The sequence below is a fragment of the Balearica regulorum genome, chromosome 2 (assembly GCF_011004875.1).
Source record: "Balearica regulorum gibbericeps isolate bBalReg1 chromosome 2, bBalReg1.pri, whole genome shotgun sequence".
In the NCBI taxonomy this organism is placed as follows: domain Eukaryota; kingdom Metazoa; phylum Chordata; class Aves; order Gruiformes; family Gruidae; genus Balearica; species Balearica regulorum.
Genome location: NC_046185.1, coordinates 51,545,300 through 51,567,415, shown reverse-complemented (window position 1 = coordinate 51,567,415; position 22,116 = coordinate 51,545,300). Strand labels below are relative to the sequence as shown.

The window sequence follows — 22,116 nt, the reverse complement described above, 5'->3', positions numbered from 1 at the left end:
AACCCTTAGGATTTTTTTTTTAAAACATGGGTTGGTATCACCTTCCAACAGCAGGAATTAGAAAGCAAATGCAAGAGCAAAGTTAGTGAACTTTGCGGAGATATTGAGCAATATAACTGAGCTCAGCCAAGATCCAATGGCTTCTGATTGTTACTAGAAAAAATAAACAAATTGAATGAACTATTCCCTTTCCCAGTGAAGTTTATGGTCTCCACATTGATTTCACATGGAGTTAGATCAGGCTCCTCGTCTGCTATAGGGAAGTGATTGTAAATAATCAAGCTATATCTCAAACATATTTCAAAAGCCTGGTTTAAACCAACCGTTGCTCTTATCCATGATGGTATTGAAACAATTTTTTATCAGGACAATGCAATATTTTCTGTTGTGTTTTAATGAAGGGTAAGTGGGCAGATGGGTGCCTCATTTCCAAGTGTCTATGCTAGGGAAAAGTAAGTACAGAAGGTGTGAAATCTACAGGAATAGGATGGTTATGCTTGGAAACTGTATTGCCCCTTGATTATTAGACTACACAGATAAGAGAGGAATGTTGGAAAAGGCCTCTCCAGTCTCAAGGTCTCTTTGTTCCTCCTGGGATTCAGTTATTGTGCATAATAGTAAAACCTAGCCCATAATGAGAGCCTGCCCTTTAAGGAGGCTATTCAGCTGAAACAAAATAAATATGAACTACATTTTCCTGATGAATAGTGTGCACTATTTTAAAAATAACAAGATGAAGTTATGATCTTGGTTTATTAAAAACACTAATAAAATTATTGTAAACAAAGCATAATGAAAAAATGATGAAGGCATGCATATAAAGGTGAGAAATATTTTGATTTACTATAGGTCAACAAGCTTGAGCCTTGGAATGCAGCTAAAATAGGATATATCCTAAACTGTTATATATCATCTTGATTTAATATTCTAGAATAAAGTTGCATAATCCAGTTTATTGAATCTGATTATAAATGTTCTGTATAAGTAATTTGTGCTAATAAACTCATAATCATATAATTAAAGTGATCAATCGTGAAGAATTTTAGTAAAGTTCCAAAATATTCTAGTATTACTGTTTGACCTTTTTACTTTACATGTCATCTTAGTCCTGTCCTTTTCACACTATGTGTAAATCTTGGGGTGCAATACAATTAAGAAAAAAAGTTTAAATCCAGCTTCAGTCGAGTAAGAGGCTTCCATTTCTGTAGGTTTCAGTGTGAATGTCAGCATAACACTTGTGGGAAAACCTGTGATCGCTGCTGCCCTGGATATAATCAGAAACAGTGGCAACCTGCAACGGCTGGGAGCACAAATCTATGCGAACGTGAGTAGCCTAAAAGATGCTAGGTTAAAAGGAACATTGACAAGTGACCCATTCTATGATTGTATGATAAGTGGGTGGGAATTAGCCATAGCACACGTGTTGATGGAGCATAACTAGCACAACTGCATGTTTTCACACCTTTTTTCTTTGCTGAGAAAATTCTTTCCATGCAGCAATAAGGAACAGGTGATGCAGTGAATATTATTTGTGTTGTTCTCTCTTGCTAAACAATGAAAATAGCCATTTGTGTGAGAATATTACATGAGAAAAGTGGAAGCCTTCTTGTAGTACATCAAGTCAACAGCTGTCCCTGGTCATAGCTGTCTGCTGACAGACTGTGGATCCCCGCTAGCACAGCGGAGACTATGGGCATCTTGTACAACTTCAAAATTTGTCTCCCCATCACCCAGCCTCTTGGTGTTCAGACGGCAGAGACATTGCTCAGGGCTGCCACTGCTTACAGGTGCTTGAGCTGCCCTCTCTTCTCTAGCTGGTGGTCGCCCGTTGCTGACCGTACTTAAGCAGGCATGAAGACATTTCTGGTGGGGAGTCCTGGCAGTTCCACACTTGCACCCCTTCCTGTGCTCGTAGTTGGGAGTTTGGAGTGCTTTAGCCCCACAGACTAAGTAGTCAAGCTGGAGAAGCCCATTGACCTCGCTTCCTCCTCCCTCATGTTACATTCTTTTGTTAAAGAAAATGACGGCACAGACCCCATTTGATGGAGGGGTACATACTGTCACAGCTGGGTGGTTTGCATCCTTCTGGCCAGAAACCAGTGAGCGTGGTACAGACAGTGTTCTCATCTCAGTGCACATCCTGTGCTGAGCAAATGTGTTGGCAGCCTGCAGTTTCCTTTGTGCCTGGCCTAATTTATTTTCCTCATCTGCTATTCCTGAGAGTAGCGTAGCCACTGGGTACAAACCGTTAACAGGGGAACCTGATTTGAAAGCCAGAGAGATGTACCTATGTAATTGAGGAATGAAGAGATGGCTAGTTTAATCAAAACTGCAGTACTAAGACTAAGTGCTGGACGGGGTGGGGGGAAAGATGACTAAAATGTTTGATAGGAGATAGGCATGTTGGGACACAATTTTTTGGAAAATATTTGAAACCTCATTTAAATTCTCCTCTTTGAAAGGAAAACATTTTCTGCCAGGAAAGAGATAGACAAAGAGCATAAATAATGCCATGTTTTTTTAAAGAATGAGTTTATAGAAGATCATCTATAAGATTCTGAGCCAAAACAATTTTGCTTCTAACTATCTCTAAAAATACCTTTTTTAGTATGGATTGCTCCTAGCAGTTTTAGGTGATTTGTTGAGAGTGTTTGCCAGGTGCAGACCTCTTTTCCTGGCAGCCAGTAATGAAGGAATTAAAGCAACCTCGTTAAGCTTCCCAGAAGCCTGAGGTCCCTTGAGAGAAACTCATTGAAAGAGGTTGGTAGGAGCTTGTGGAGATAAGCTCAACCTTTTGCTATGAGTTTCCCAGTACTGTGTGGATCAGCAAATGGCCCAAAGTGGTAAGAAGATGCTTGATGAGGTAGAAGGGTTTTCTGTTCCCCTGTGAGAGAAAATGCCATTACTATAATCAGAGCAAACAATTTCCCCTTGCTATTAGAAGACATACTTGGGAGCTGAAGCTCACAGAAGCCCTAGAGGCAAGGAGCTTTTATTTACATTGTAAATGTGGTGGGGTTTTTTTTTTAATGTTCTCTCTTTTTCTAACTTAGTATCTTGAACCAGCATCTCATTTGTGTAATGTTTTATTTTCGTGAAGAATTATATGAATAAAAATCCCAAAAGATCTTCACAGGCTAATACAATCTGGCTAAGGAGCCCAGTCTAGATCTGTCTGGTCCTGTCAGCAGACCATAAGGGAACCTGATGGTAGGCCACCACCTCAGCTGTGTTGTTGCTAGTTTCTAGGCCCTTAGCTTCTGTTTTGAGAAGCCTTCCAGAGTATTTTATCCCCCAGTCCAGATGAAGGGATGATTTCCCTAAATACATAGCTTTATAAAGTCAAAACTTCAGGAATTCCCTGGGAAGGTTTCCTTAGAGTGCTGGAACATCTGTAATTAAAAGCTCACTTAGCACCCAGATGCTCGGGGAAGCCTTTTTTGCTTCCTGCATTCTTTCAGAAAAATTCCTGTTGTTCCTCTCCAGTGAGGAAAGAAGATCAGATCAGGAAGGAAAAAAAAAAAAAAAAAAAAAAAGACATAGAATGAATGTATGGCAAAACTGTGGTCCTGCCCTTTGATTTATTTTGTTTGCTTGCTACTATGGTTGGTTCCTATTCAGTTTTGTGTTATAGTTCTGGAAGATTTCAGTGAAGACAGGCAGAGCTTTACATGACCAATGGGAAGAGATTCTTTTTAACTAAGATGGGAAGGTTATGAGATACACATAACCAATCTCTAGGAAATTAGACAAATTATTTTCTGGGTAAATTCATAAATCCATCACCCTTTACTCAAACTTTATTTGCAGGAACTTTTCAAAGTGTGGAGCTATTTTTCAGGTTATTTCTCTTCTGCTAGCAAGGCACAAACATTCAGGTGGCTCTGGGATTTCTATTGCTAGGCCTTTTTGCCAAAGGTAAAACAGCAAAGGCTTTTTGGGATTTACGTCTCCCACGTGAACATAAGGAGATCGGCGAAGCCAGGTGATGCACGTACAAGGCCACGAGTGGATTTATCAGTGGATGTATCTCAGACGTTTTCAATAGGTGAACTTCCTAGATTGAGACATCTGTGAGGCTGATGTGCCTGCAAGCAAAGCCTCACAGGTGTCTCTCAGTCTCTTCTGAGCACTGCAATATTAACGTCTGTTAGAAGGAGTTAAAAGTATAGCAGAACATGTATGTAGAGATGGATTCAGAGCCACTGTGAGTTCAGCTGTTACCTTTATTTGACTTAAGAGAAGGGAAAAATTAAAGGAAAGGAGCTAACCCCAAACCACCTGAAGTAAAATTTGTCACAGCTGAGATACATACAAACAACTAGACATATAAACAACCAGACACTGGGGAAATAAGTTATCTCAGTCATCTAATTCTATCTTTTTCTATATAATAATAATAATATTGTTCGTCAAACCATACTTCTTTTTGAATCCACAATTCCCAGGAAGTAGAATGAACTCGTGGTTAAAACTTCTCCATTCAGAAGACAGCAGCTGGGTAAATGTACAGCCAAGTTTGCTGGTATATCTGTATTTATGACTGAATATGAGAGTTCTTTGGTGTGGGTCTTTTTATTCAAATGTGTATATCTTCTCTGTAATTATTTATTTTAAATAAAGGTTTAGTGCACACAGCTTCAGCCCAGATGTATTTTTAGACATGGAAAAATAGAATAAACATTTGAACGTGGTTTTGATAATTTTTAAAAACTGCTGAGACCATTCTTCTGGAGCTTCCTAGTTCTGCATTTATGTATAAATATATTGTTTTGAGATGGTACAACTCTTGCCTCCTCTGATAAGCCTAGCAGCACATGTACTCCTCATATCTAGATGATCTTACTGTGTTTCTGGTGTGAAAATCCAGTTGTTAATAGGAAATAGGTGTATTTGAGCATACTCCAACATACCTGAGTGTATGTATACATTAAAAAATCTAAGCTTCTTTTTGATCTCTGCTACATTACTGAATTCCAGCATTATAATGGAAGCTGACTTGGAGTATTACTTTTTCAGCGTGCAATTGCCATGGTCATGCCACTGATTGCTACTATGATGCTGAGGTTGATCAGCGTCGAGAAAGCTTAAACATCCATGGGCATTATGAAGGTGGAGGAGTCTGTATTAACTGCCAGGTAAGAAGGTAGTTTTAGTCAGTTTAAATCAATGACATTTGAAGAAGGGCTACTGGAGTGGGACAGTGCCCACACCAATAGTTTGGAATCTGACTAGTCTAGATAGCTCCATTTCTCTGGGGTTGTTATGTGTACACGAAGAAGGAAAAAAGGTGTCTGAAAATAATTTACATTGTACAACGTTGCTTGTTAATGTGTAAAAGACACATATAAATTGTATTTATTCTCAGCGTTGTGTGATTCAAATAAAGCCACACAATGCAACAATTACATGAACTACAAAAATTTCTTTTCCTGTTATTACAAACTCTGCCATTTCCCTGCTTAACAGAAGGAAGTAAAATTAACCAAATATAACTCCAGCTCAGGCCAGCTGGTTCCGTATTGCAGCAAAACACAGAGGGCTCTCCCTCATCAGCAGGAGTAAAGGAGAGCATAGACTATACCAAGAAGGAAGCTTGTAGTTATTGAAAAAGCACAGAATCATAGAAGGGACCTCTGGAAGTCATCTAGACTAGTGCTCCACTCAAACCAAGGCTAGATGTAAAGTTCTATCAGGTTGCACTGAGAAATGTCCAGTTGAGTTCTGAAAATTTCCGGGGATGGAGATTACACAGACTCTGGGTAATCTTTTACAGCACTTAATTGCTGTCATTGTAAAGAAATTTTTGTTACTCTTCAGTAGGAATTTCCCCAATTGCAACTTGTGACAGTTGGCTTTTGTCCTTTTGCTGTGCACATCTGAGAAGAGTTGGCTCTGTCTTCGGTGTAACCCTCTCTTAGGTAGAGGAAAACTGCCATTAGACACCTCTACCCCCCTTGAACATCTCTTCTCCAAGCCAACCAAAGCCATTCCCTCAGTTTTTCCTTGCATGTCACATGCTTCAGCCTCTTAACTCCCTTAGAGGCTTGGTTGGATTGAATCAATAGATGTAAATTTGGAATCAGAGACTTTAACACTCTATCTGTCATTAATGAATAGAGCTTTCTTGGAAAGAGAAAGAATGTTTCTCATCCTGAGTACTTTTGTTCTACTCTGGCTAATTACTATCAGGAAAGATCATACAAGACTCTGATCAACCTGATCTAATCTTGGACTTATCTCTACTTTGAGTGGGATTGAACCACCTGACCTCCTGAGGTTCCTTACAACCTAAATTATTAATTGGTTCAGTGATCTCAGGGTTAAATACATCCAGACTTACTTGGAAGTCTGTCTTCCTTTTGTTGTGAAGGCATCTGAAGTATGATGACAAGCAGCTGACCAGAACATAATTCAGAGGGAAAATTATCGTCAAGCTGATATTCTTATGAAAAACTATGCATCATGATTTATGTATTGCCATGCTGTGCATTTAAAAATATAGCTATATTTAAGCAACAAAAAAAAGGGAAATATCCAGTAAAACTTATAGGGTATGTTTTCCATCTCTTTGACACAATATAATCAGATATTGTTCAAAAGGCAGTCAGAAAAGAGTAGAGTTATTTTTACTAGCATGAGTAGAAGAAATGTTCTTTGTCTTCCAATTGACATTTCGGTATAGAACTTTGTTCATGCAGTCTGGTAAGATTTATCATGTTGGTCCTTCCTGTCAGCTTTGTTCATGAAAGAACATTTCTCTTATATTGCTTCCAGGATAGAAAAGAGCAAAATTAATCTAAATCTCTGAGTCCTGGTTATATAACTGATACTAATTGTTTGTAACCTAATTTTGTGGAAGTTATGCTGGATTTAATGAGTTTACCATAAATGTAGTTTCAGCATTTTTTTCCATGGATAAAGGACATGGATTTGAATTTACTTTTTCTGTTTGTGATGGGGAAAAGAAGTGTTAGGAATGGATGCCTGAACAAAGAAGTGATAGAATTGAAATATTGCATACAAAGATAAATTTAGTTTCTTTAGAGTCTGATAACAAAGGAGCTCTGGAAATAATGTGTTCCAGCCTCCTACTCAAAGCAGGTCTAATTATATCAGGTTGCTCAGGGATGTGTTCGGTCAAACCTTGAACACCTCCAAGGATGGAGATGCCACAACCACTCATGGCAACCTGTTTCAGTGTTTGACCACCTTCATGATAATTTTTTTCCCCCTAATATCTAATTGGAATTTTCCATGTTCCAATCTGTGCCCGTTGCCTCTCATCCTATTGCTGTGCACCTCTTAGAAGAGTCTGGCTCCATCCCCTCTGTACCCTCTGATCAGGTACTTGTAGGTAGTAGTAAGTTCTCCCTTCTCTTCTTAATGCTGAAGAGACCCTGCTGTCTCAGCCTCTTCTTGGATGTCCTGTGCTTCAGTCCCCCACCATCTTGGTGGCTCTGCCTGCTCCATGTCCACAGCACCAGTCACCTTACCACAGAGAGCAATGAGTTTGATTGGGCGTTCTCTGCCCCAGGTAAATCTGTTAAATATGCCCAATCACCTTCCTGTCCTTCATGTGTTTAGAAATTACTTCTAAAATGATTTGTTCCCTGGATCTCCTTCCCCACTGAGCAGTGGGCCTCTACTCCCATTAGCTTTTCTTTTGCTGCTGATGTACTCCTAGAAACCTTTCTTTTTCGCACTTCACCTGCCTTGCTAGTTTTAACTCCAACTAAGCTTTGGCTTTCCTAACTCCACTCCTACATGTGTGGGCAATGTCTTTGTATAGCCACCAAGTAGCCTGTTCCTGCTTCCACTGTCTGTGTACTTACTTTTTGAGTTTGAGATCAATCAGGAGCTCTGTATTTATCTGTGCTGGCCTTCTGCCATACTTCCTTGACTTTCTGCACATCAGAAAGAACTTCTAAGGAGGCTATCCATGAAAATCAACTAGCTCTCCTGGTCCCCTTTCCCTTCTAGGGCAGTTTCACCCAGGATCTTGCCAAGCAGATACCTGAACAACCCAAAATCTGATTTTCTGAAGCCCAGGATTGTAATTCTGCGTTTTGTCTTGCTTACTTGTCTCAGGACCTAAACATTCATAGTCTTGTGTTTGCTGCAGCCAAAGCTGCTCTCAGCCTTCATGTCTTCCACCAGTTCTTCTTTGTTTGTGGGTGTCAGCTTGAACATCTCTCCTAACTGGTTCATCAACCCTGCATCCAGAAATTGTCTTTGATACATGTGAAATAACTTCTGGATTGCTTGCACCCAGCTGCATTGCCCTTCTGGCAGATATTGGGGTGGTTAAAGTCATCTAAGAGTATCAAAACTTTCTCTAGCTGCCTAGAGAAGGCATCATCTGCCTTCTTGTTCAGGTGGTCTGTAACAGACGCCTACTGCAATATCAGCTGTGCTGGTCTGTCCTCTGCTCCGTACCCACAAGCTCTGCACAGGTTCATCACCTGCCCCAGCCCCAAGGAGAGGCCCAGGCACTCTCTGCTGCCCCAGACCTGGACAGTGGCATCCACCTCCTGGACTTCTGTCTGATGTGCCATGGGCATTAGCACCACTAGTCTCCGAAGAATGTACCCTACAGTGTGTTGAGACCATCACTGCACAATCTCCAAGTAGCCCTACACAGTGCTGGGCCCCTCTGTGCTCCTGCAACAGCTACTGTGTCTCCAGCTGTGCGATGTGAGCATCACCCTCCCTGATGTAGTGTCAGCCTTTCCCAGCAGTAGCTCAGATCTGAAGATGCTAGAGGAGGCTCTTGGAAGAGCTGGAAGCAGAATCCAAAACTGCTGCGCAAACTGAGAGTGCCAACGGTGAGTAGCAGCCCCAGCAGCATCCTGGGTGCTCTGCTCACGAGCTGCCCCACCAGTCCCTCCATTAAATGCTGGGTCCCTGCTCAGCCCTGAATTGCAGCGCTCCCTAAGGAGGAACTAAACAGCGAGTGGGACCTGGGGGCAGCTGCTTTGGTTGCTCCAGGGCGAAGCTTCCTCCCCCACATCCACTTCCCTGCTCAGGAGACTATGAGCCCACCAGAATGCCTCGTGACCATGACTGCCACCGCTGCTGCACATTCCTGCTGCCCCCACCACAGGGGAGAGCTTTGCTGCACGAGTTGACACACACTCAGGACTGTGTTCCTAGGGGAGTTACATATTTTTGCTGTAGTTCAAGTTACTTCTGATATTTTTTCTGTGTGCTTGAAACACACTTTTACAGAGGTATATGCTTTTGTAATGGAAGATCTGTTTTGTACTGACCTGACTGATCAGGTGTTGGTTTATTTTGATGTTGCTGATCTTAGACATATGGTATTCAAAAAATAATATATAGTATGAGGAAAAATTGATCAGTCAGTTGCCTGAACGATGTATACATTATGATAAGAAGGCAGCATAAAAAGAGATAAATATCATGTGATAGGGAAAAGAGATTTTTTTTCCCTAGATTTTTTTAAATAGCTCTTTTTTATGATCCTTTAAAGATAAAATTCAACTGCTTTATGTGAGAATGCCATGATTCAGAAATCTGTAGAGAACAGGTGTTAAAGAACAGCAAATGATGAATGCTGTCTTTACTGCTGTCATATTCTGCTTTTTCCTGTGCTGATCCTTTTTCAGTTGTATATAGAAACAGTGTAAAGGATGTTATTGTTTCTTAATTCTTCCAAGTTCCCCTTTTTATCTCATATTTTCCTTTTGTTTTAATTTGCACAGCATAACACAGCTGGTATTAACTGTGAAAAGTGTGCAAAAGGTTACTATCGTCCTTACGGTGTTCCAGCAACAGCTCCTGACGGCTGTATACGTGAGTCCTTCTCTATTAAGCATCTTCTCATGTTGGTGGCTTGGGAATTTTTTGGCTATGATCAAGGCATGGGATGCATCTTTTCTGGAGGAAAAATGAAAGAGTGGCCAAAAGACGTTGGAGAACATCTGCAAATGACTTTCTGTGTTGTTTTAGACCCTTTCTTCTCAACTCATGTGTCACATGAGCCAACAGCTTCAGACCAACAGTAGGAACAATAGGAGGAAGTAAGCCAGTAAAGGCTGCTGAGGAGATAGGATCACGTAAGCCTGGGGTGTTGCTACACATCCCACAGTGAGCTGGCATGACCTCCAAGAAGCCATTTCATATCCTACCCTCATGATCTTGCTTCTCTTAGCTCTCTGATGTACATTTGAGGTATCCTTTGGCTCTTAGTCACTTGAAAATTTCATTCTATAGCTCAAAAGGTCACGAGGATCACTACTCTTTTTTATGGAGTGCTGAACCTAATGACTAATAAATTATGCAATAGGATAATTACTAATATAACATTTAAAAAAGAAGAATTGACTATAGGTAAGAGATAAGAGTTGAATTACAAGCAGGCTGAAGGAGCCTTTTGACAGGTAGGAGGAAGCTACGGTTTGTGGTGTTTGGGTATTGAAATGATGGGAAGTCAACAGAGCCATGGTGGACTGCCATAATGTTGCACGTGGTGTGCAAGGGAAGGTGGATGGAGCGTGGTGCTCTGCCTAGACCATGGAGAGATGAGCAGATGCCACAGAAAAAAGATAGTTGCTGCAGTGCTGTGGAGTAATAACATGCAGCTTTCTGAATTAAAAATACTAACCACTCTAAGAAAATAACATAGGTCTTATTTCTAAGAGATATCACAAAGATTAACTGGTGATATAAAGTACTTGGAAAATATGTAAAAGCATGCAAATGTTAATTCTTGAAATAATGAGGCATTCACAATGGCAAGTTTACTGTTATAATGCCATTGCGCACTGCTGTAAAAGGCAAATTAATTCTTTTCCAAAGAGTGCCTAATTGCTGATACTTACTTAGCCTGCAGTTGTGTCTTGGAGCATGCAGAGGGCTGTGAGGAAGGGTCTGGCCACTGCTTCTGTAAGCAGAATTTCCAGGGAGAAAGCTGTGAACGCTGTGCTGATGGATTCTATGGTTATCCGTTTTGCGTCCGTAAGTATACAAATAAAAATGTCTCTTTTCCAGTATTTTAAATGTGCAATAAATAATTAACAGTTTTCATTACATTTTAATTGGCTAAACCAGCTGGCATTTCAGCTTCATGGGTCTACATGTTCTGATAAATCAGTTGTTATAATACTGAAGAGAATATGGTTTATTTTACAAAATGATGGTTACTTGAAAATCAAATAGATTGTGCTGCATTGTTACAATTCTGAGTTCGTTTAAGACATCATCACTGGGGCTACAGCCTATCTCTCAGTGAGTCATGAACTCCAGTCCTAAAGTCATGGACAAACTGTTTAAACAAGTCTCAGGGTCTTTAGGTATAAAGTGGAACGTGACTGTAGTGAGAGAGAGGGGAGAAAATGGTTATGTGTTCTCCTTGACACCTTCTAGGATTTGGAACTTGTATCCCTGATAAACAAAGATTGTGGGCTTTTGGAGGATTCTAAAATAAATAACAATAATTCTAAAATAGCACCTGTGCAATGTTAGAAAGACTCTCTTGGCAGACCATAAGGCTCTCAGCCGTGCTGTCATATTTTTGCTGGGCCGCAGGTAGGTGCAGATATGTGGTCAAAAGAAGGGTTCCAGTTTGTTTCTGATTTTTTAAAAAAATAGTTGAATGAAAGGTGTTTGTAAAACCGAAGAAAATAAACATATATGATGTGACACAAATGCTGAGTGCTTCTGCGTACTGAAAATGGCAACAGATGCTATCTAACACTATTGATCAATTGAAAATTAGATTTTTACTTTAAAATACAGATATTAAAATTAAGTGTTGGGAATTTAGGAAGTTAAATGCTTTCCCCATAAACAATTTGTATATAAAATAACCGAGGAAAAAAGTAACATCAGAATTGTGTTTGCTGCATAAAAGCTTATGACTCCATGATCAGCTTCTAAAAATTCATCAGCGGGATGTTTTGTGCCCTCAGGAGAAGCGTGTTTCTGACAGCCAATAAAACAGGTGTTGTTCTGGGGCAAGATTTGAGGTCTGACTAAAACAGAGGTATCATGATAAAAATGGAGGAAGAGAGAAATCAGTACAAAACAAAGGAAAAAGAAACACTAAAAAAAGGGAATGTTGATTGAATTCAGTGGCTGTGATAGAATAAATCCTCTCTGTACACTGCACTCTAGATTATCACGTTTTATTTATCCTCTTGTTTGCAATCCAACATTTTTAAGAAAGTTCAACTCAGGTAGACCTTGATCTAAATCCCACCGATCTTTGTAACACATCAACTTCGGATCCCATCTTACTGGAGGAAAGTTTGTTGGGATGTCTTTCCCATTCCTAATCTAGAGGATTCTCAACTAAAAATCTCCCAAGATGTAACATACATGTCATGAATTCTGACAGTTCAGGCAGTGAGTGATAATGCCACATAGCAGGAGATGGACCTTCAGCTGAAAGCAGGAAATGTGAAATAAATATGGAGCTCCCTTGGTAGCTCTCATAATACCATCTAGCATGAGAAAGCTTTCTGTACAAAAGGGAAGGGAGCAGGGAAGCAACCTGGTAGCATTTCCAAGTGGCATCTGGCCTTTCATACTGTTTTTTTAAGAAGGGGTGTTTGTACCTGAATTGGAGATTTAAAGTAAAATGTTTCTTACCCTGTTCCTAACTGGAAGAATACCAAGCTGAGGTCGGTTGCCAGAGTCATCTGAATATCATGCTGTCTGTATTGACAGGAGATGAATTCATGGTTTGTCATGATTTTTAGTGAAATAACTTAATGTCTGTTTCAAATACACTTCATTGGGGTTTTTTGTTTTAAAGGTATTCCCGTACATCATTTTACTTCTCCAAATCCAAGAGATGCAGTGGCTGGTGACATAATCGGCAAGTTCTTGGTGGTTTTTTTCTCCCCCTATTTCACTGTTTTTCCCCATGTTGCTATTTTTTCACTGTTTTGGTAGTGCCTGCTCTTTCATGGAGATTTATGTAGTAATTTTGCCTTTCTAGGTATTTATCTTTCAGAGAACCTTTGTTCTTGCCAGAAGTTCATCGTATTGTCATGTCTGTATTGAACAGTTTAGTAGACTAGTTTCAGAAAGAGTTATGGATCAAACTAAGTTTGACCAGCCTCCGGCAAGCATCTGCAGAAGAGGCTGACCATCTTGTTTGGTGCTCTTATGAACAGAGCCATCGAGACTTTCTGACACTTACAACTTGTCAGCTGCTTTGCGGTGTAAATCTCTTCAGGCTCATTGGCCTCTGCTTCTGGACAGTCCTCCTGCACCTGGGAAATTGTACATTGCCCTTGGCAGTGAAGAACTTTGATTTCTAAGAGAGCCACATATTTCTTATTTAGCCCACTGCAAAGCTGCCTGAAATCCATATGATTCCCTCATGGGGCTTGTATTTTTTAGTATATATTATTATACTGCAGAACTGAGACATCATCACAGCTAGTGCTTAATCAAATATATACTTGTAATGCACTTCAGGATTAATAAGTTTCAAAAACCTCACAACCTTTGTCATATCCCAAAATCAACATTCCCCTTTATTACTATTAGCTTTAATAGAACTGGCGTTTGTGTTGGCAAATGAAAAAGAGTGTTCTTCTGTGAATGTAGCAGATGCTCAGACAAAAGCATACGGTATAAATCTGTGTATGTATTTACAAGTCCAAATTGTTTTCTTGAAAGTGTCTGCAGTTGCCATCGCAGCCCATGAAGCCTCAGTCTCCTGTAGCACTTTTCTTCTTCCTACAGCATCCAAAAGAATTTCCCTGGTAGGCCTCTGGGTATGCTCTGTCACATATCCTCTTCTCTCACATATTTTTAAAAGGAAGAAGAAAGAAAACTCCAGAGATAAAATGAAGAATTATAAACAGGAAAAAACAGATCTTGAGCTATTTTACATTTTCAATGAGTAGCATCTGAGTCTGAAGGCATAAGAAAGGCAACTGCCTCTAAGTATCTGTAGAAGTTGTAAGTTTGTGCTGGCAGACTAAGCACAATTAAAATTTTATTTTTTTTTTTTAGAAATGAGATTGTGTGTAAGCATCATACAAATAGTTTTGTCAGTTCAAAATAATTACTAAGTAATAATAACTAAGAGTAATAATTACTAAGCACTGATCTCTCTTTCTCTGCAAAACTATGAGGAGTTGCATGATTTTATGCACTAACTTTGTTCCTTTCTTTCTTTTTCTTTCCTGTTATAACTAGAAGGTGGCTGCAAACCAGGGTATTTTGGCCCCCAGTGTCTGCGTAAGTGCCACAGTTTCTTTGACGCTTGGAGCCTGCACTATGGTGTAAATGCCAGCATTCAGCTTCCAAGTGAAATAGGAACTTTAAGATCATAATGCCGCAAATGTTTTCTTTACAAATGTGCTCTTCAGCGTGCCAGTGCCACGGCGCAGGAGTGCTGGGCGGTGACTGCGATGGGAACACGGGACAGTGCAGATGTCGAACTGGATTTTGGGGGTTTTCCTGTGATACCTGTGCAGCTGGGTATTTTCATTACCCCTTCTGCCAGGGTAAGCCAAATGTTCCCTTTTGGCAAGCATATACAAAATACAGACCCAAGTTTTATACTGTGGGATGAAGTTCTTTTGCCATGGAGATGTGTTCATAAGGGGCTCTCCCAAAACTCACAGAAGTCGAAGAAGAAAAATGTGATGGGAGATTTCTATCTAAAAATGCCCCTATTTCCTTGATTGCTGTCTACTGTGTGATGCAGCTGTCAGTCTCCAGTTTGGGGTTGGATTTAGTAACATTGATGAAATTTAGTATATCTTTGGGAACATTTCTGTTACTTATCTTTGTTTTTAAAAAAGTATTTGTGTTTAATTTGAGTTTGCAACCTCACTTTGATGCACCAACCTGCCCTTTCTAATCAATACTAGAATACTAGTTTTTAAACGTTATTAACCATCTCTGTAGTGTCTTTTTAGCATCTTTTTAACCCCTCCCACATGAGATTGTAAATCAAAACCATAAATTGTTTCATTTTCATCTTAAAAAAAGGATGGAACTGTTTTCAATAGTTGGCATACCACTTGACATTGATAAATCAGACTCTGAGAGGGGACAGGCTAAGTGTAGTGCTGCAACACTGAGATTGAACCCAGTAGTTAACTTTGAGCCAGATTCTATTGCTCTTTCATTAATGTCTTCCTCGATGCTGAATTATTAGTGATGTGGGCAATCAATAAAAGCTGTTACAAGTTAAAATAAATAGGATGGGAAGATTTTGGTCCTGTTGCACATCAGGGAGTTGCTTTTTCTTTTTTCTTTTTGTTTAAAGAAAAATAAGATAGTCTGTGCAGAGGCTGCCTCTGAAATGTCTTTTCTCATTTGCAGTGTGCGAATGTAATTTAGCGGGTACCCAGCCTGAAGTCTGCGATTTTCTCGGGAAGTGTCTTTGTCGCTCCGGGGTAGCTGGACTTCAGTGTGACAGCTGTCAGCCTGGCCACCACTCTTTCCCTGCCTGCCAAGGTAAGGCTGCTGATCGCATGTACAGCATCAAACATGCCCCCAAACAGACGGACAGGTACTGGTTTTGCTGTGGCCGAAGCAATGTTCACAGCAGTAAATGGGCAACGGATTCTTGTTCTCTATAGTGAAATCCTCATACATTCTCATTCTCCAAGCACTAATTCCAGCTATGTTTCCGTAGTAGGGGAGAATTATATAGTCTGTTTTCTCACAGGGTTTTTTTTTTTTCCCATGGTCAGATAGTTTGATGTAGCCTCAGTCAGCACAGCTGTCTTACTAATAACCAAAGGATCTGAAAGCTGTTGTCACATGGAGACCTACAGCAACAGAGCATGCTTGACTGCTAAGGGACTGACACAGCGGAGCTGTGAAGCACTTATCTACTTTAGCAGAGGGTCTTTGTTTGGTACCTTGTAAAATGTGTGTTCTGTAAATCTGCAAATGAGAAGTTCCCATTCTGCCCTTCACAGTGATTTCTCACTCATTTTAAGATCATACGACAGGCACAGAGCCAACCTCTGTTCATGTAATTATGAAGCACAAATGATCTCCATAGGGTTTCACCAGTGTACCTGCCACCTGCCTTTCACAAGAGAGGAAAATTGATCAGCACTGATAAAGTATAACCTTGAATATCATAATGCTTTTGTGTGTGTATGAGGAATCCATCAAGTCCTATCTGGTCCCTAGGTTTCATGTGCCTTTGCAGTGAATGAGAGAGGGCCTTAATCCTTAGTGAATTTTACAATGAGAAAGAATATAGGAAATTGCTGAGTTCTGGAACGTACTTTCCTGTACAGCTTAGAATGATTTACGTAGAGTATTATGATTTACTTTCTTCTATCTCATTATTTTTGTTTGTTGGCTATAGCAGTCCTCTTCCTTTCGGGCTTACGTATTTGTTTATGTCCTATGAATAGAAAGCAGAATCCTTTACGCCATTGCAAAGATATATCATGTTGTGTTACCAAACACAATGAGTGGAATAAAGAAGTACCCCATGACTCTGTTTTATGGTCTGGAGTAGATTAACATTTTTTAATGAAAACCATAAAATCAGGATTCTGTGTTGGTACACACTGTTCAGTGGTTTTAAAATACTTTATTTTTTTTTCTTTAGAACTGAGTCAAGTAGCAATCTTAAAGCAAATCAAACCCATATTGAATACATTTGAACTTTTAACACCAAAAGCTGAAAAGAGACATAGAAGCTTAAAAGAGCATATGAGAACAAATTGTAAAAGACGGGTAAAAATAGTTGAAAGCAGAGTCAGTGGGATTACTCAAAACTGCTGCAGTTTGCAGCTTGTTCTGTTAAAATAAGCTGCCATGGCTTTAAACTTGAACTAATGCAGCATGCTGCAAACTGTGGTGGAAAGTGAGCAGCCCAGCCTGCTACTCCTGTTTGGAGTTGTCGTCTTCTGAAAGGAGATAGATCTATAACTTTTTGGCTGCTGCAGCTAGAACTGATCTCTCTGGTCTTGCCTTGCTGAACTAATAGAAGCTTCATTCAATAGGAGTGATATCAAAATAAAGCCTTTAAACAAATCAGTGTTATTGAAATGCAGAGAGAATGCAATATGATGTTCAGCTGGGGCTGGACTCAGGTGTAGGTGATGTTTTTGGAAGCCTCAGTGTTTATATTTCTCTTAGACTAACTTCCTAGCAAGCCCTGTGTCTTTCCAGGCATCTTTGAAGTAAACACAGCAAAGTCAGATGTCCTTGGCTGCAGCAGAAAGAGGAACCGAAAGGGGGAACCAGAAACATGAACATGGAACGGAAAGATAGTGTTTGTTTTATATTTCTGTCAGTCATAAAATCCAAGTGATTAACTGCAATGCTTGGGCTTGTACCTGTGGCAGCTGAGGTTCCCAGATGGGCTTCCATTCATGTACTTATAAAGTGTGACCCTTGTGACAGCCAGCATCGTTTCAATAAAATAACATGTCTTATCTGTGATAGAGCTATTAGCCTAAAATAGTGGTAACCCCATGAGAAGTTTGTTGTTATAGTCTGACAACGTGCCTTGTGCATTACATGCAGATTCCTGCAATGCATCGCTTGCCAGCTTGTATTGTAGACTTAAGATGTCGGCAGTTTTTACCTTGTGCATCATTTATTTGTGCATCATTAATAATAAGCTTCTTGTTAGCCATCAGACCTAACCTAGCTTTGTGGATGCTGTTTCTCAGAGGTTCTTTTTTAAAGACATTAAGTACTTATCTCACGTGACATTTTTTCCGTTGTAAGATGGATTTCTGTCCCTTACGCGTGTGTTTTGCAAGGCATCAAACTAAATCTCTAAACTGTACATTATGGAATTGCAGGAAGAACCTGATTATCAGTGGTTGAGAAGGCAATTACAGTATAAGCATCTATTTCAGGATATTTATTTTTGGTGGTTAAAATTGTGGTTTGCCTGGTTTCCTTGTGATTGCTCTATATTGAAAGGGAACACTTTAGGCAAATTCTGGTTTAAATAACTGCTGGTTTAGACATGTATCTGTGAGGATAGTTATTCTTTTTTTTCTCTGTGCAGAATGTAACTGTGATGCTGTTGGCTCAGTGGAGAATACATGTGGTCCTAAAGGTCAGTGTCTGTGCCATAGTAACTACTCTGGACTTAGATGTGACCGGTGTGCTCCAGGTTATTACAGCTATCCCAGCTGCTTGCGTGAGTAAAAGCCTTTCCTCCTTTTACTGGGGTTTCCCTTCTTATTTCTGCAATACAGAAGAAAAAAAAAAAATCTCAAGTATATTTCCATCTAAAACTCCCTATGTAACCGTGATAGTTTTGTTCCATCCAAAGCTGGCAACAATAACAGTGAAGATCCAGGCAGTGTCCAGGCTTCCTGGCAGGCACAGCCCCTGGTAGTCCTCCCTGGCACATCATCGCTATTCCTGTGCTAGTTGGATTAATGTGAGCACATCAATGTTGGGCCTTGATGCATTTGTATCTCTCTTTTAAAATATGAAATCTAAAGCTTAGGCTTGGCAATGGGCCTTTTATGAGTTCTGGCTCACTCAACTTACAGAACATAAGCTGTGTTTCAACTGGTTTGGGCTTCTAATATTTGATACACTGTCCTGTAAACTTTGAAGCAAGTGCATTAGTGTGTGCTCTTGACATGTGCCAACATTGCACCATAAATCCTGGTCTAGAAGAGCTTGACTCTGCAAATATTCCATCATATCAATAATTTTTCCTGCCCATGTGGATCAGTTGATCAGGCCCAGAATGCGTGTGTACGTTTATCACATCAAGCAGGGGGAAACCTGCAGGCTCTGTCGTTAAAATCAGCAAACTACTTGATCATCATGAACAGGACTGCTCTTTCCTAGAAATCAAAACATTATTAGTGTTAAAGAAGGAATGTATCCTCAGAGTTCTGCAATTACTAATCACCACAACCACAGCAAAAAAAAATCTGACGGGTTTGTTCTCTCTCTTTAGGAGACTAGCTACTACTTTACTAAAACAATTGTCATTAACCATTTCACCCTTAGACTCCATCTGAGCAAAGATTAGTCCCTTGGGCTATAGCAGCATTGTTCTTTTTTGTGGCATTATTCTTATTTATCCTGTGTGTGTAAAGCCATTGCACAACTGAGACATTGCGTAGGAATCTGAAACAATAAGGCTGTTGCATGGTGTACTCCAAGGCTTGCTTCTGGCCTGCTCTGCCCTCAGATCTAAAGGTGTGATGGGCATACAACTTTATATTCTATATTTTTAAGTGCAGGTCTAATTACAGAATTTGCCTGGTGCTTTCTGTAACCCTAAGAAGATCAAGAAAGCAGAAAGCCAAACCCAAGAACTCGAGGAAGAGATTTATTATAGTTCCAGATAATCCTACCCGTTTCTGTCAAGAACAGAGGAAGAAAACAATGCCAAGATGGTACAGGTCACCTCAAACTCATAGGTTCCAAGCAGGGGTGAGGACCTTGTAAGTTATGGAAGAACCTTGTCAGCTATTTATGGCCAAAAAAAAAGAAAAAAAAGAAAAGATGACCTCTGTAGACAAACAGTACTCAAACCTCTACATTACTGAAGTTTTGGAAAGTTATTGCTTGGTACATACAGGGGGAACCCTCCCACCACTGTCTATGTTTGTTGTTGTGTAGCTTGTGAGTGCTCTCCTGATGGTTCCAAGCACGGCACGTGTGAGCCAACGGTGGGGCAGTGCGAGTGTCAAACAGGCGTCACGGGGCGGCGGTGCGACAGATGCCTTTCTACAGCTGGCAGTTTCCCCTACTGCAAAGGTAACGCCTTGAGGGAAAATCCTCCATTCTGATTTGGATTGCCCCTATTTTTATTGCAGCGTTCTCCAGGGCAGTCTGCTGCGTGGAAAGTTTTATAGAAACCCACTGAAGTGTGGGGAGGGAGGGACACACCAGGACTACATATGAGATGAGCTTATTCATTGTTCTATACGTTATTGCATGAAGTGAACTGTAGGTTTAAAACCTTATTTAGATGATCACATAGGAACTTTAAGAGAATGTCTCTTAGTTCTGTAGGTTAGAGCTATATTTTTCCAAGTGACTACTTTGCATACCAAATCAAGTAGTCTAAACCAGGCTAAATACACATTTGAAAAATCATTATTAAAAGCTTCCGCTGGTCTAGAAGTTTAAAGTATTTGAGTCCCTCCAAGATAACCGTGTTAAAAAGCCCTTTCAAACTCACACCTGCTTCATTGTACTTCTGCACTACTACATTCCACAGCTCGGTTTTCCAAAGATCTTTCAATGTGTTTGTTTTTTAATTTCATAAAGGTGTCAACAGTGAATGTGACCCTTCAGGTAGCGTTGGTTCTCATTCCGTAAGTATTGTACCACTGCAGCTAACAGTGCGTGTTAATAATTCATGTGCCTTTGAACGCATTCACTTCATCGCTCAAGTCCTGAAGCCTGCTGTTAGTCCGTGAAAGAATTGCATGAGCTTATTTGCAGATTAAGAGTGGAAATAAACTTTGTGTTTTGTTCTTTGATCATACCAGTGCAATTCACTGTTGAGGGTGCATTTTTTTTATCTTTTATATATAGAATATGCCTACTGTTTATGTATTCTTGGCATGCTAGAACACTAATATATACATGCAGATATGCATATAAGCCTATGCATATGTCAAAGACCTTCTTGTTCTGGGTTGCAACAGGCCATTTCAGCATCAAATTATTCTTGAAAAAATTATTATCTCTTTGTAACTGTTGCTATTCCACTATTTTTGTTATTAATACGGTGATGGTTATTAGTAGTAGCATATTACCAGAAATCACAGTCATTGCTAAATATGTAGCAAAGACGACCTAGATGGTAAGTCTGACCGATCAAAGAGGTGTCTTTGTAGGCTCATGTACACAGCTGTGTGTGTCTTCCACCAATAAAGGAAGGAGTCAATAAGAAAATTAATGATTATATTAAGGAAATTTGTTTTTTAAACTTTTTGTGAAACAGTTAATACTTTAGAGGAGTTCTAACAAGGCTATAGAAGAATGGAAAGTACATCCATTGGGGCATTTAAAATAAATGAGATATGGAAAAAATAGTCAGGGTGGAACAATTCTGTGCTGATAGTCTGAGACAGAAAGATCTAAGAAGTCTGAATCAGCCTCAGTTTCCATGCATCTGTAAAAGTCAGTAAACTGCCTGACCTGTTAATAATAATAGGTTTTTCTTAGTACTAAAGAGCAGTATGTTTTTTGTGAAATAGATGAACCCATATTAACTTCTTTCTGTCATTAGGGCTATTGTCAATGTCTTCAGCACGTTGAAGGTCCTACCTGTAGTAAATGCAAACCATTGTACTGGAACCTGGCCAAAGAAAACCCTGAGGGATGTACAGGTACAGCTCCGTGACATATTTCTTTGGCTTACGGAATGCGTTAAATTCTTTTGAAAGTCATCTTTATTCACTGTCACCATCTTTGGTGCTCAATGGCTATCACAACTCTTGTTAATAGCCTGTTTTTCATACTACTTAACTGTAACACCAAATCACCCATGGTACCAGCAGTTACTTTTAGAAATTGGGCCATAATGTCATGAGCGTTTGCTTGTGCTGGACCAACTTGTGCTCTGAGTTACAATGATGTGTGCTTCATACGGCCCTATGGCAGTTTTACTGGAGTGAGACTGGATTTCTGCCCTTAACACTGAAACCAGAATTTGGCTTATTGTTTTGAGAAAAAGGTGCTTTTTCATTTATTATCATCTCCTAGCCTGTAGAAGAGTGAAAAGCCTTCTTGTGGCCTCAGGGTGAGACAAATCTGTTATGGTTTGTGTCTATATAATACCAACCTGTTTGCAATTTTCAAGGTTTGCTAACAGCAGGCGTGTGTTTTTCAGGCAGACAATAATAATTGTAAAGATTAAAAAGGATGAAGATAAAAAAATCTTTAAAACTGTTTTTTCTCCCCAACTATTTCCTTTCCAACAGGTTCCACCACAACAGCTACCTAGATAGGATGAGTAGCCTTAGAGCCGATACCAATACAGTTACATCTTTGACTCTCAATCTCTAAACACTATACAGTCTAAACATCTCCTCAAAGATTAATTACTGCACCTTTCATGTAATTCATCTTCTCTGCCTTCAACCACAGAGCCAATGCTGGGTTTCACCAAACCTCTAGGTCAGCATAGCTCCTTCCTGC

At 39.9% G+C, this 22,116-nt stretch overlaps 1 protein-coding gene across 1 annotated transcript in view; it reads left to right on the top strand.

The window, feature by feature from the left end:
- LAMA3 (laminin subunit alpha 3) overlaps positions 1–22,116 on the top strand; it is a 125,855-nt gene that overhangs the window by 24,916 nt on the left and 78,823 nt on the right. The window contains exons 7-16 of the mRNA XM_075744241.1: positions 1,209–1,324; positions 5,020–5,138; positions 9,729–9,819; positions 10,852–10,983; positions 12,785–12,847; positions 15,322–15,456; positions 17,996–18,130; positions 19,582–19,719; positions 20,236–20,282; positions 21,206–21,305. Of these exons, the coding sequence (XP_075600356.1) occupies positions 1,209–1,324; positions 5,020–5,138; positions 9,729–9,819; positions 10,852–10,983; positions 12,785–12,847; positions 15,322–15,456; positions 17,996–18,130; positions 19,582–19,719; positions 20,236–20,282; positions 21,206–21,305 (1,076 nt within the window). The remainder of the gene's footprint in view (positions 1–1,208; positions 1,325–5,019; positions 5,139–9,728; positions 9,820–10,851; positions 10,984–12,784; positions 12,848–15,321; positions 15,457–17,995; positions 18,131–19,581; positions 19,720–20,235; positions 20,283–21,205; positions 21,306–22,116) is intronic.